Below are 15,689 nucleotides of genomic sequence, written 5' to 3'. Positions count from 1 at the left end.
ATGACGTTTTTGACCAAGAAGCTGAGCATCTGTACTTCCAATACCTTAGCCTACTAATTCTAACTGTAAACTTGTAAACTAAAACTACCCTAAAAGGTAATTGACATGATAAAAAATACTTTACAAACTTTATCACAGATCAACTAGACTAGGCAATCATTGTCAAGCTGGTGCCATACAGAACCACCCAATTTGGCCTCCAAGTCAAAACCTGCTGACTGGCATGATATAAATCCAAAAACTTCTCGCTATAGCTAAATTGAAAACTAGTTGTGTTCAAATTTGGCGCCTACAATAAATAAAATTCAAAAATATGCCACATAGGTGCCAGATGGGGCATTTTTATGGCACTTAAAGTGTTAAGTCGCTATCATAACAGTCGCTGTTTTAATGCAGTCGGCATTTATACAATCGCTGTTTGGAATGTCGCTCACTTCATTACGTCGCTATTATGAAGTCGCCATTATGACAGTCGCTGTTTTGACAGTCGCTATCCGGCCTGGATGCCGTTAAGAGGATAATTTGGGCCCGGTACCAATGAGATATTTGGTACCAATGAGATCTCCGGTACCAATGAGATCTCCAGTGCCAATGAGATCTCCGGTACCAATGAGATCTCCGGTGCCAATAAGACCTCCGGTACCAATGAGATCTCCAAGCTTCAAATGAAGACATTCCTAAAAACAAGTGCTACTCCCAAAAAATACGTGGTGGTTTCTTGAAGTTCCCGGAGCTCTTAGAAAGCTTACGGGGACCTAAAATCATCTCAAGTATATGTTATTTCATCTTGATTTTATTGATCTTCATGATCAAGATCACGTCCATCTCTGTCTACAGGTATTCTAAACTGCGAGGTTTAAGCTGCTAAAGACGCTTTTGTTGTCTGACGATATATATTCCCACAAAAAAATCAAAAAGGTTAAGTTTAACAGTTTGACGTAGGCCTGCTTGACTTGCAACAACTTTGAGGCAGAAGCAAGGCGAAGCGACATCCGCATTTTTGAAACCGTGTTGCCTGTAACCACTAGCGTACGCAGGAGAGGCATTGGGCCATGCCCCCCCCCCCCCCCCCCCCTTAAAAAATTTTAGTAGGTAACAACGTACATTAAGGCATTTAATATGTTTTGGATTGCTCTGTCAAAGCAATTAACAATGTTGTTTTATAGACTAAGCCAATACGAAATACATAGCCCAAGGCCTATATGCCAATGTAGCATAGCCTATTATAATATTACAGCAATGCCAAAAACGTATTACATTTACCGTATTACCGAAGAAAACATGATCTTATTCTTTTGCTATGCCACCAGACAGCACGATTTTACAGGAATATTCATACCCACATTTTTTGTTGAAAATGCTCTCAGAATGCACCAAGTTCAAAGTAATTTTTCAAAATTTTCTGGGGGAGACCCCCAGACCCCCCGCCCCTGAGTGTCGCCTTCGGTGAATACGCCGTCGGGCTTCGCCCGCCGGCCATCAAAACCACCCCCTTTCAAAATTCCTGGCTACGCAACTGATGCCAGTAACCTATCGGCTATTATTAGCAAATGTTTTTTTTTTTTCGTTTCGATTCAAAAGCATTTTCAATGGCCCCCTCTTGAGAAAATCCTGCGTACGCCACTGCCTGTAACTTACTCCATCAGCTTGATTTACTATGAAACTTACCGTACTTCCTTTTCAATACAACCACAACCGCTTGATATCTGGTTTCATTTCGAATCGAAGCAGCTTTAAGTGTCTAACAATGTCCAGATCGCTTCCATTGTTAGTCATAAAGCCTGACCATAGCGTGGCCACCCCAATAAGCATGTGTTAAAAAAAAGCCATAAGAAGTTGTGAGACATTAGATTGTATGAAAGTTTTATTAGAAGTTTATTATGAGCAAGTTCAGTTGTGCAAAGTCGTCATCAGTAAAAAGCAGATCGGATAAAAGCAGATTATCACATCATACATCTTGTGATGGTTCAGCTTAGTTTGTACCAGAAGAACGTGCAGTGGCGTAGCCAGAAAAATTTTTCGTGGGGGCCAAATATTTGATGAATTGAAAAGAACGACAAAGTGTTTGATTTAAGACATCGCCACCTTATGTGCAGTAGCGTATCCTGGTGGGTTAAGCAAGGGAAGCAATAAAGCTGGTGGGGGGTTAGAGCGTGCCGAAGGCACGCGTATTGTAGGGGGTCCGGGGCATGTTCCCCCGGAAAATTTTTGTAAAATTGCACTCAAATAATGAACTATTGCGCTTTCTGGAAACACTTTCAGGGTAATATTTGTATAAAATTTATTTGCAGATAAATAGCTATTAACTTATTAAAGGTAGCTGTTATAGCCTACACGAACGGGCAAAAACTGCGGCTAAAATTAAAGAACAAAAAAAACTCAGTAATACACAAAAACCTAACAGAGTAAGCGATTGTGAAATTGCTTCCACAGATTAGTTAAAAAAAGCGTAAATCAAGTAAATTTTGCGCGATTTACGATTTGCAAAATTTATAGGTGTCTTTCTGTGTGTCTAAAAAAAGTCCTGGGGGGTGTTAATAGCCAGATATCTTGGAAAACCATATAAATTTATACAAATTATATTATATTTTCAACAAAGAGTTTAACTTCGGAATCCAAACTTTGAAAATTTGGGGGGCCATGGCCCTTTTCGCCCCCCCCCCCCCCTCCCCGGCTACGCCTATGAGAACGTGTATCATGTTATTCAACAAAATGCCTGGTGAACAGACTCATTCAATTTCTTTTGCAGTAATAGCCTACTGGATTAAAATAGACCTGATCATAAAATAAAGAGCCCAAATATAGAAACTAAACTGTTTGGTTTGGCAAAAAGTTTAGCAGACATGTCTAAAGGAAAAATTTTTCATCTGTAATGCTATAGGTTTATTTACAGAGAAATTCAATTTTCTTAGATTGCTATAAATTTATTCAATTGCTACAAGTCCAATTTAAAGCTCTTCAGTTCTTTGCGGTTGAGAAAAAATCATCAATTATAAGTTACTGTAAATGTGATCCAACAAAACGAAAATTTTGAATGTAAAAATGAAATGAAAAGAAAGGCATAAAAAGTCACGAAAAGCGATGAAATGGTATTGAAAGTCTGGGAAGCGGTGAACGCGGAATGGTTCCACGTTTTTTTGTTGCCGATGTCAGTCACAATTTAATAGAAACCGGCAACTAAGAGGTTTAGAAAAAGTAAACAACAGTAATGCTAACTTCTTGAAAAGACATTATTTGATCTAACAGGCAAAGTTTCTCACCTCTAATTCATAACTTTTCGAGTGTGACCTCCGTATCCTAGGGTGATAAAAAGGTAAACTCCCGGTCGCGGAGGCTCAAACGATGACATGCGCATGCTTTATTACGTAGTTAACCGTTTATTTTGTCATAGGTGTTTTATTCTTCTTCATTACCAAATAGCAGTGAATGCGCTCCTAACACAGGGTCTCAAAGGATTGATTGTAGGAATACGAATGTTCTGGACCAAGTAGTTTATGAAATGAATCGGATGTTGGTCTTCCGATTATTTAGTTTGGTCATTGCCATTATGACGTCAGTCGTTTGGTATGCACTGTCAAGGATAAGGTAATGTGTAGGCTACATTGCAGGAAACAAAATATAAAGTATTCCATATAGGCTATCACATCTACTGCATGAGATGACAAATGCTAATCAAAACAGTTATAAACCGAATAGAGGTCGTGCCCACTTTCAATTTGAGTGCTAGATATTTCCAACTCATGGCTTTCAAACTGTTTCTAGTGTAGTAGTTTGGCTATTTGTATGCAGCAGGAACAGGGCCGGATTAAGGTTTTGATGGACCTGGGGCTATATGGTAATCTGAGGCCTATATTATATTTCATTCCCAGTGTTGTACGTTGACGGCGTCAACTTTTTGTTGACGCTGAGGCTAGCGCCGTCAATTTATTTTTTAGTTGACGGAAGTGATAGCGTCGTCAACTATTTGGCCGATTTTAAGCGTCAAGCGCTATGTGTCATTTTTTGTTTTCGTGGAAAATATCGTTTCACAATCAGAGTTTCACGATGTATTTTGGCCATTGCGACTCATCCGAATTACCCGTTTTCGCGTTGGTTGGAATGGCTACCTGGAATATACAAGCGGAAGAAGTTCCCCAAATAGTGATCACTCATATCGTGAGCAGTATCGAGAACGAGGGATCAAAGAGAGAAAGAGGAAAATCAATGAATGTCATCGCGGAGGTTGAAGATACATTATTTTAAGAGCTCTATACCCTTGAAAACAGCGATGTTGGTGCAGTGGACCGCGTTAAAAGATTTATATATGCTAAACCAGGGGTGGGAAACCTTTTTAGTATTGCGGGCCACATAAAATGAGAAATAATACAGGCGGGCCACTAAAAAATTCGAAATTTTATTTACAGATAAAAAATGCAGCGAAGTAGACAATGATTTATTTCACTTTCACAGCCAGTGGGATGGCTGAAAGTTTTTATTTTTGGTGAGTCGTGTGATGTCTGCTGACACAGAAGATGTTGCAACTCTTATCTGCATCTCCACGTTTTTATCAGTCAGTCTGGAGCGAAGCCGATGGATTAACTAGTCACAGGCCATTCGCAATATACCGAGAATGTAGAGCCTACTCTTTTTTGAGCTGTTGTTTCAATATATTTTGGGTAAAGAAATTTTGACGCGGGCCACATGAAACAGTCACGCTGGCCGCATTCGGCCCGCGGGCCGCAGGTTCCCCACCCCTGTGCTAAACCATCACAGCACGCTTGGAACAGTGATCCCTTTCCGAGTAAACGCTTTCAACACTTGTTCTTGAAATACAACACACGTACAATACCATTAAGCGCTACTGTGGAACGCATGTTTTCACTTGGAAAGGACATCATGCGTCCCAAACGCAGCAGATTGTCAGACAAACGTTTTGAAATGCTTGTGTTTCTACAAGTAAATAACTAATAAGCTAAGCAGCTAATTACAATACAGTCTCAAAACATAAAACCTGCTCTTTATTTACAGCCATTGTTAGCTTAAACTTGGTTGCAATACTTCCGTTTTGTGAGACCCTGGCTAAAATAGCGCTAGAAATTAGCGCTGACGCCGTCAATTTCTTTAAGAGCTTACGCAATACTTTACGCGTAAAGTTTTTAGGCAATTCGCGCTGACGCCGTCAATTTATTTCATTGACGCGTACAACACTGTTCATTCTCCTTACTGTACCAATCACAATTAAAATGAAATAACAAAAACTATACCCGAACTACAGTATTTATTTATTGAACACATTCAAATGACATGTTTTCTGGATTTAAACAAAGCAAAGCTGGTAATAACATCATGGGTGTCTATTTTTTTCCAAAATTTTGTTTTCAATGCAGAGTAGAGCTAAGGAATGCAACCTTTTCTGGCCCAATGGATGAACGCAGTTAATTCTTTACTCTTTTAAGCACTGAAAATAAGCGCTCACCTGAACAATTAGAAATCATCAGACACAGATACATTCTTAGTAGGCTACAACAGATACGTTAGGAAATGCATACATAAACTCATTTTCATTGATAAATCTAAACATTGGAGTGTCTTTCCTGCATTCGCTGTTAAAATGGTGTTGTTTTAGCAGTGAAGAAAAATGAATCATCTCTCCAAGCAGTGATTATTCTAGAATTTAGATCATCTGGATAATTGTGAAGCAATGTTTTTGCACTCTCTTCAATGTTTCAGTTAGACATGGTGTTTAATTCCGCCAGAAACGACAATATTATTTTAAGACGATCGTATGCTGCAATTCGGGATTTCATACACAAAATAATTTGGGCAATGTTTGGCAAATGTGAGTTAACTATGAATCTGCTCGATGGATCAAGTGATGTGTCTTCAGAAAATTTGTTGCCTTATTCAAAGTAGTTTTGCCATCCTGCAGTGCCCGACTAGTTTTATGAAACCGTTCTATTATGCACGACCATAACTCAATTAAATTAACGGTTAGGTCTCGCACCTCCCTTGGAAATTAGCTGACGCGCCCTGGGGAGGCATGCCCCTGGCTAAGAACCACTGGTTTACACAGTTAGCATATTCGTTGTATGATTCTCGTCCTTTATTCTTTAGATCATGACAATAAGCATGTCAGTTACTCTTAGTAAGTTGTTATCGGTGGGCCTATTTTCTTGGTGGGCCTGGGGCTGCAGCCCCATCAGCCCCCGCCTTAATCCGGCCCTGAGCAGGAAGCAGGAAATTAAATTTAACTAAATAAAAACTCGTTTGAAAGCATTCTATTTTACTGAACATTATAGCCTATTATTAAGGTTAAAAAGTTATTTAGGCCTACGTTGTTATTAAGTGCAATGACGTTATATGAGCGTTATTACCAGCATTAAACTTGTTGTTAGTCAGCACAATTCTATTGCAATTGAAACGTGCATCGCAAACAAAACCTCCTAACGTATCAAACAAGTTGTTGGAAAATTATTTTAATGATCGGTTTGGCTTCCTCATCAGCAGCTTTGTATCTTCTGAACAATTGGAAACAAATGTGCTGGTGTGGTGCAACCCCGATAGCTCAGTTGGTTAGCGCGTCACTTCTGGAACGAAGATGCTTCAAGATCAAGCGGCGCTGGTTCGACTCTCGGGATGTGCGCTTGAGCAACGCACGTTAAGGACTGCTCTCCATTCAGCGGCATCTAATGGATGGAATAATTCCAGGCAACAAGACTTCAACAATCGGAAACTTCACTCTGTCAATCTCGGTGACGGGCCTGCGTCAATGGTTCAAAGCCTCTACAAGTATGCGAAACTGCGAGAATTAAGCTCTGCAAGAAGCTTTCCCAGTCCGAGGATAAAGATTCAATCAATCAACATTACTCTGAAAGCTCTTTCTTTACATTGTTCGCTTCAAAGTTTAGTAGAGATGAAAAATATTTTCCTTATCATAGTCGCGGCGTATTTTTATTTCTTTTTACTTCGCATTCAGCAATACTTAGATAAATATTGTGATTCCTGACTACATGATAGGGCCGTGAATTGATTGCATTATCACGATCGATGTTAGGTTTATTTAGTATATCTGTTGGCAGAGCTAAATTTCAGCTGTAATAAACTCTAGAGTCTAGAAGTTACTTAGAAAATATACTGTATCTTTGGAATGTTGTTTGTGCCAGTCCAGTAATCATATTTATCTATTTCCAATTTTTATTCATCCAGTGACTTGGATTATGGCGGGGTTCCTCAGATTGCAAGCCACTCCATTGCCAAAGACGCAGTAGCAGCCTTAAGTAAGATATGGCCTTACACTCAGTTGGCGTCGGAGATTGTAAAGATAAAGTTCTTATTGTGGCCTACTAAGCCTACAGCACTAACGAAATTAGGGTGGCCACTGGCCAGTTCCTTTCTTCTCAACCGCTTTTCTCATAATCGGCGATTTTCAACAACCAGCTCATGCGGGAGTCGAACCAGGGTCTCATGGTTAGAATGCGAGTGTCCTATTCGCTACTCTTGCCCTTTAAGTAAGTTATCTTACCAATAGCCAGTTACAGCACTTTGCAGCAACATGCTCTATCACGCAGTACAACAAACGCTTTTGCCAATTGCAGAAACACCAATGTCTTATGCGAGACGATTGGAGACAATTTATGACGAAATAATACAGCTTGATGGCGTCAACAAAGGAATCTTCGATGACGTAATTAAAAGCGGTCATGTAGACGAAGATGTCATAAAAACAAAATTGCAACATGCCAATCTACTTCAAACGTAAGTGCACGATGCTGGTGCAGTTTATGCATGATATCCCCCTAGAGGAACGTTTTGATGAGATGTTTTGATGATATCCTCCTGAAGCTTTGATGAGATACGCTTTGACACGTCAGCACTGTAGGGTATGTTATTATCGCTTGTACCAAGATATAGGATTTTGGAAAGTTTTTGGAAAGCTCTAATCCTCGTTTTCTATTTCTAACTAGTCAATTTTTCTATTCCCATGAAAAAAAACTAGGCTGCAAAAGGAGTGTCCAATGCTAAACAATAAGCAGAGCAAAAGCAAATTTCGATAGCCTACTAACTATACAACAACACTGTTTCGCTCTTGATGGGATGTTTAGAAAATTCCTTTTCAAATACAGTTCTTATTTTAATAGAATATTCATTCCAACACAAATTCTATTTCAATAAGAGTCTTTTGAAGGGTCCACTGATTTAATTTTACATTTGCAACTATATTTTCTCTACTGTACTTGGCGTAGACCTAAAATATTCAGGCTTGTCCGCTCCGATAAGCTTAGACGGTTAACCGCCCGACTTTGTGCACAAACAGTAAGATCATACAGCGCTATGACGCATGACGCATTATGATCTCATTCTAATTGTTGCAGCTCTCTTCTGAATGAACTTGATGTTCTTATAGAAAATGATAAAAGAAAACATGAAAATGAATTGGAAACCCTTCAACAGCTTGTCATGAAAAGGATAGTTGAATTGCAAGTATGATGAGACGAAGATTACTATTACACAATATTCTTTGTTCATGTTAATTCTATAAAATCAATACTGGTCAGTTTTTCGCTAATATGAAAGCTTTTGTTGATTCTTTTTGTGAAAAATAAGCTAAACTATCACAAAGTATTATTACCGATAATTATCTAGCCTACATTTATTCCAGTATTTTGTCAGACACGACTGGACTGTCCACGGAGGTAATCACGCAATATAACCACGATGGTTTCAACTAAATATACAAATTGCAAAACTCATGAAAATGTAGATTTCAACTCTTCCAACGCTCATTGTATTTAAATTTGTAACAGTATATATTTAGTGAGCTCTTCAACTGACGACTTCCAAAGTGGCTCTCTTTCTCTGTGACCTTTGTGCATTTGCAGTTAGTGTATTATTTCGTTGTTTTGTTTGGGATATGGACAGCTTTGTCTGACACAAATAAATAATAATAATATTATCATCACTTGCACCGCCATGTGATTGTTTCAACTTACTTTTCCGCCAGAAAATTGTTTTTCCTGTTTTTGAATTTAATGCCTGTTGGATAGCTTCATTAGATTTTTAATTTTAGAACATTAAAGCAAAAGATTCTGAAATCGTGAGATTTAAATCTTTTTTAAAACCGCGATTCCTAAAATTAAAAATTACGAAATTATTTTTCGCTTCAAATTTTTGTTTTATTTTTTATATTGTTACAAATAAAATTGTTTATCGTTTGAGACAACTTTTATAGTCTTCACTGCTATTGTTGTCTAATAATGTTAGTTTAAAATGTCGGTTACTGGTTGTTGCTTTTCCCAGACCGGTAGTGCTTCCAAAACTTTATGTAGATATGGTCTTTTTGAACAATTATCCAGCCCAAGTCACTGCATTCACAGCCCCTTTTGGCACTTTCACAGACCCACAAGAGGAGTGTACTGTGTAGGTCTTAGATTAGAAACTAAACATGCAGAAGTAGAAAAAACAAAACAAATGAAAACAAAAAAAGATCTGAAACTTCTGAAGCACATGTTGCTCTACTTACTATAAAAATTATATGACTTTAAAACTCTTTATTTGACAGAAAATGCCTCACAAGGCGTTGCTAACTGCTAACTGCAGAAAGAAGCCAATTGTTTCGCCTTTACTCTTTATATCTTCAGTGACAGAAAAAAGTTTGCTATTTTTATAAGTTATAATTTCGCAACTTGTGGGTCATAAAGTTGAGTTTTGTGTTTCTAGAATCCCAAGCGCTGCCAAGTTGCAAGAAAGTTAATTTGCTTGATGCCGATACGTAGAGGTATGGGTTGTTTGTTCCATCACTATGCAACGTGTTTGTTCATCGCGCTCGGCACGAATCGAACAATGATCCTTGATTATTCATCATCCAACTATATCGATATGAAGACCATCTTTCAACCGGTCAGTCGGACTTGTCCCGCTGATGACTTCTCAAACTTTGACCTTTCGTCCATCACCGAATGGCAAGGTATTTTGAATTATTCACAATTAGCCCAAACATTACAATGTCCGTGAACATCAAGTCTTGTGTAACATTGCTGCATTTGATGCAGTAGCATTAGTTCGGAAATATGTTTTTTCTTCTGTTGTAAGATGCCAATCGTTGTCAAACTCTATTGTTGCCTTCCTGATGACGCCTGACTGATATCGTAAATCGAATTATCGTCGTCATTTCAATAAGACTACGCATGTAGTTACGTAGCCTTGGTGGCTGCCATAGCACAAAAATATCAACAGTCATCGTTTGCTAACGTTAAATCTTACTCTTACTGGTTGGTTACATGAACAAAATGAGCTTATAATTTCATTTTAAATAACCCACTTTTGCACTGAAATGATACTACAGCTGAATAGATAGTCTACTATTGCAGTCTATGCCTTTTATTTTTGTATTTTTCTTTTTTTGTGTGATTTGAATATGGATATTCTTGTCTGATACAAATAAATAATAATAATGTGCACCTCAAAACTCTTTGGATTAAAAGTAAACATTTTTTTTAAACTTTTTGTCACATCAAGGCTTACTCCTGATGGGTGGAGGTTTAAATTAAGTAAACGGAAGGCAGAGAAGCCAATGTTAGCCTACTGTCCACCATCAGGCATGTCTTGGTGTTTTGCAAAAGTTATACAGCTGTAGCCTATGTTGTACAAAAGGTGTCAAGTCGACGCTCATTGGACGTGATATTATGTAATCTACAAATTCTTAGCGTAAAAATTAGTATTTGAAACAAAACGAATTTACTTGACCTTATAGTTGGGAAGGCAAGATTTTATTACGTCATCATTACGAAACAAACATCAGTACTGGGTCATCAATAACTCTTTCTTAGGAGAAAACTCCATGAACCCAACGCCATACAGCGTTCCAATTGTGAAACACACAATAACCGGCGCTTTCGATCGCCATACGCAATTTACTGGCTTCACTGTTCCACAAGGGATATTGGGTAAGTGCTAAAGCGATTTTTTAATGAAGACAAAAATAGACTTCCACAATCAGCAATGTTTCAAAGTACAAAACTAGTTTCTTATTGCAGTTTGATACATCCAGTTGGTGCTTTTTAAGCCAATTTTAAAAGTGTCTCCGTGTTGGTGTCTTATGTGGCAACCCCGGTAGTACAGTTCATGAACAATCCAACATCAAATGATCTGCAGCAGTAGGGTTGACAGGGGTGTCCAAGAAATGCTTTTGACCTGGGCCCGGATGAGGTTAACGGTCCACAACCTTTCTAAGTGAAACTTAAAGAAACCACCTCGTATTTGTTGGATGTAATTCATTTCCTGAAAGTGAAAATTCGGGGCGCCACGATCACATTGGTACCGAACTCAAAGTGTCCTCTCTATGGCCTTATCTGAAGATTTTTTTTTGCTGTTTTTGGAATAATGTAGTTATTAAGTTTCCATGGCAGTGTTTACACTTCATCAATTATATAACAGTAATTAAGGTTGTTAGTTGTCTTTTTTTATCTCTTTCCTTGCAGCTTCTGAATATATATCGAGCAGCCTAGACTCTAGTCTAGACTCTAGAACATTTGGCATATTTTGAGTCTTGATGAACATCAGTAGCATGGCCAGAGGAGAATGAATTTTCATTCCTTTTTGAGATGAGTGTGACATCACGATACTGAGGTCATTGTAAACAATATTATAATATTGTTAATGCTACTTTCTATTCATCATTGATATAATTATTGTGACGTCACACACGTTATAAACAAGGGGGTGGTTTCAAGCTCACAACCTCTCATCTGACTACGCTACTGATGAACAGAGTTTTTGGACTACCTGGATGGAATTAAAACATGGGTGTTATGATTTAAAGTCAATATTGCCAAGCTTTTCCAGCAACCAGGTAATTCAATCTGCACATCACTTGACATTTTCACTTCTTTGATACGGTACATTGAAAATAAAAACAGTTTAGTTTTTGAAGCATTTGCTGAGCATGTTCAATTCAATTCAATTCAATTTATTTTTCTTTGTCAGAATGCAAAAGAAATGATATTGTGAAAAAGAAATACAGTAACAAAACTAACAAAAGGAAAAGGTGGCAAAACATTTCATTTTCTACATCTTGGGCTCTTTGATATATGAGCAGTTAAGCACATTCTGTTGTAACAATTGCCACAATCTCGAAGCAAATATATTCACTTGAATGCTTCAAACAAGACTTCCATCAGAAGAATGTGGTAACTTTTCATAAAATCATTTTCCAGAGCGGATTGAACGTTGTCATAGCGACCCGGAGGTTTGGTGGATCGGTCAAATTATGAAGTATTTGACACGATTGGAGCCTCATGCAGTTGAGATGATAAAAAATATTAAAGACGCCATTGATTTCACCCATCCTGTTGTTGGGTGAGTGGCTGTGCTGCTTGTTTTTTGAGCAATTCCCAAGATTAAAATTGACGCCGTCTTGAAATGGAATCAGCTGCCTAGTTTTTGAAGGAGTCCTCCTTGTTGTCCGAACGCAATTCGCTGTGTGTGATGTTGTTGTACTTATTGATAAAAGATCATCATTTCGCACCCGAGTGATAAAAAGCCTGCAAGAATCTTCAAAAGATGTTGGTTCTACAACCATTGAAAATACAAGACTTTTAATAACATGTCTAGCAGCTGCTGCTCTTAAGCAGCCCTTCGTGGTATTAGGAAAAACTTCGACAATTATGAGATACTAAAAGTATAGACGTCATCACTCATTCACCTACTAACGTTGGAAGAGTTGAAAGTATTCAGAAGATAAAAACAATCAGATGACATCAGATCTGATATAAGGCGATTTGAGGAGTGAATGTCAACGGTTGATAAACGAAACCATGTTTTTTATCAATAAAGCATCAAACGTTGTTATATTATTCATTAGGCTACTTGATATTCACGGGCACTGACATAACGAGGTAAATTGTGCAATATTCTGAAAGAATCATTGTAAGCAATTCAACACAACACAACAATAAATAAACGTATAGACGTCAGCATCCGTTCACCTACTAACGATGGATAAATGGTGAGAGCGTCTGCCTCAGACTCGTTCCACTACGAGCTTGTGGAAAGTGAAAACCATCTTACCTTCCCGTCACCTTAAATGTAAATCTTGAAGATTTTTTTGTTTTTAAAATCTGAAAACAACATTTTCAACCAGCTTTTGCTCGTGGTCGGCGTATGAGTACGTCTTTCCAGGCTAGGTTGAAGAGCAGGAAGCCATCAGCCACAGCAGTCTCGTCGTCCAGGACCCTCAGTCCATGAGCACCGTGTGGAGGCCGGTGGGTTAGGCTGTGGTGGATGACATGGTCTGTTCTGTGGCGCCACACTCGCATTCTGATGGAGGAGCTAGGCCCCACTTTTGCATGTCCGAGCGAAAGCGGCCGACACCAGTTCAAAGGCGGTTAAGCCTGACCCACGCAAGCCTTGCGAGTGACATCCCCTTGGACGGGGATCGGTATCGGGTATGAAGTCACGGAGCGTGGAGGTGTGGTTTTGCCACTCCGTGCTCCACGTGTGGTTCGTCCAGTGTTTCGCACTTAACCCAAGTTCTTCTGCGTTCTTTTGCTAATCTCCAGTCATCTTCATGAGCGATTGTTCAAATAGAATCAACATGATCGGGTTAATTGAAACGTTTACGTTCCTGTAGCCTTGTTCTCGAAATTTGCAGAATCCACGTTAGAAGAACAGATAAAATAACGGAAAACGATTACCATGACGTCGATGAGTATATGAAGCACGTCAGCAACTGGTACGATAGATACGTCATGAAGGCAAACCGCAAGACTACAAAGAGAGTTTATGTCGCCACAGATGATCCAACTGTGGTCACTGAACTCATCAAAAAGTAAGTAATTGACGTAATTGAGATGCCGTAATATTTAATATTTGTAGCAATTCACAGTAGGCCTAGGCTAATATAATTGATGTTGAATTTTCCCTTGAGTCTTTACGTAAAGGTAAAGGTGAGTCCCATACTTGAATCCAAGCATCGGGGGATGAGAAGATGAGGTTCTCATTATACTAAGCCTTCGACACTAAGGAGAGTAGGGCCGCCTTTACTTCAGCAACTACGCCCACCCAATTTATTACATTCTGGGTAGAGGTGAGCAGTGTTTGTCAACAACCAGCATAAGCCGGGAGTCGAACCAGGATTGCATGATTAGAAAGCGAAAGTAGGAAACCAATTAATGTCAAACTTTTATTGATTGATTGTGGGTTCTTTATCCTCGAACTGGGAAAGCTTCTTTAAGACCTTATTCCTGGCACTTTCGCATACTTGTAGAGGCTTTGAACCACTGGCGCAGGCCTGGTTACCGAGATTGATAGAGTAAAGTTTCCGTTTGTTGTTGTCTGTAAATTATTCCATCCACTAGATGCCACTGAATGGAAAGCAAGACTGCTAAACTGCGTTTCTCAAATGGACACCCCGAGAATCGAACCACTGTCGCTTGATGTTGAGCTTTCTTCGTGCACACAATCTGACGTTTAACCAACTGAGTTAGAACAGGGGCTATGCATTTTTGTACCGTCAACCTATAGCCTATATAGAGTAGGCTACTTTGTGATTTATGCCAACTAATATTTTGTATGAATGGGCAACATAAGAGTATGACTTGTCCAATACAAAACAAACAAGTATGGTCACTAAGAAAATTTAAGCAAGACCCTTCCTTCACTAAAATAAAAAAACATCTTTAAAAAAAAACTGATAAAAATTATAAACGATGAAAATGCAGTATTCTCCAGTTTAAATGTTTGCATCCTCGCCATAGTTATAGACTGTGATTAGTAATTCAAAAAAGCGTCCTTTGAATTATACACAGGTTTTGTTTGAAGATATACTATATTAAAATAAGTATTTTAACATTGCATTTTCTAAATTACACTTACCTGTATACAAAGCTATCCTGATTACGTATTCCTGCATGAACCGTTGTTAAAACAGCAACACTCCTCTCTCTTCCGCTATTGGAAAGGTGCGCTTATGGGAGCTGCCATTGACTTTACTGTTTTGTCGCAGTCTGACTACTTTGTAGGAACTTTTTCATCCAATGTAAGTAGCCTATGTGTTGTTTTTTCATACAATGTACATCGTGGCATAACTAATGTGGGTAAAGGGGGCATCTGCTGTCACATTGATTCAACTTCTGCAACATCTGCAGACGTTGAATCAATGCAAAAATGACGGATTTTCTGTCTGGGAACTCAATCTATTGCAATCTCAATAATGTTTATTGTAAAGGTGAGCATATCCATTTGCTATTATTCCAATACTTTTGTAGGTGTGTTAACAGTGTCTTTTTTATTTAGTTTGGGCGCTTGGTATACGAACTAATGCAAGCCAACGGCGAGAGGACCCATGTGGTCACAGCGGTAAACCATAATCTCTTCGTGGGAAAATTGTAACGTAAGATTCCCAAATCCGTTCGTCTGCATGCAATGACCCAAAAATAAACACACTTTCGAAACGTCTATTCAAAGTGTATTCCAGTAAAATTAGCCCGAGGCTATCGAAATGACTGGTGCAACGCCGTACACCTAAAAACTGTCACTACAATACAAATTACTTGGATAAAAGACGGAACTTTTGTCCAGCTAGCAAGCACTAAGCCAACAGTTAAATGTGCGGCCAACTTTCAAACAATCATTTTACGAATGACCAGAATAGATAGCAATATCTCAAATTCACGTATGCAGTACTGTGACGCAATAATGAAAGACAATTATGA

At 38.6% G+C, this 15,689-nt stretch overlaps 1 protein-coding gene across 1 annotated transcript; it reads left to right on the top strand.

Moving 5' to 3' along the window:
* Positions 1-5,829: 5,829 nt before the first annotated feature.
* On the top strand, positions 5,830-15,366 carry LOC145781275 (alpha-(1,6)-fucosyltransferase-like). The gene is made up of 10 exons (XM_082593052.1): positions 5,830-5,888; positions 7,186-7,256; positions 7,575-7,734; positions 8,352-8,460; positions 9,697-9,943; positions 10,806-10,922; positions 12,192-12,333; positions 13,607-13,804; positions 14,863-15,013; positions 15,271-15,366. Exons 1-10 carry the CDS (start codon positions 5,830-5,832, stop codon positions 15,364-15,366), a joined length of 1,350 nt encoding a protein of 449 aa, XP_082449178.1.
* Positions 15,367-15,689: the final 323 nt, after the last annotated feature.

The sequence above is a fragment of the Aplidium turbinatum genome, chromosome 12 (genome assembly GCF_918807975.1).
Source record: "Aplidium turbinatum chromosome 12, kaAplTurb1.1, whole genome shotgun sequence".
NCBI lineage: Eukaryota > Metazoa > Chordata > Ascidiacea > Aplousobranchia > Polyclinidae > Aplidium > Aplidium turbinatum.
Note: the sequence above shows the minus strand (reverse complement) of the source record. Positions and strands in the feature narration are given on the sequence as shown.

Excerpts from the sequence above, each read along its gene's own strand:
- LOC145781275 (XM_082593052.1), top strand. The coding sequence starts at position 5,830 with ATGAATCTGCTCGATGGATCAAGTGATGTGTCTTCAGAAAATTTGTTG. Across the intron at positions 7,257-7,574 it reads AGACGCAGTAGCAGCCTTAA|AAACACCAATGTCTTATGCG; the intron begins GTAAGATATGGC and ends TGCCAATTGCAG. Across the intron at positions 12,334-13,606 it reads TTCACCCATCCTGTTGTTGG|CCTTGTTCTCGAAATTTGCA; the intron begins GTGAGTGGCTGT and ends ACGTTCCTGTAG.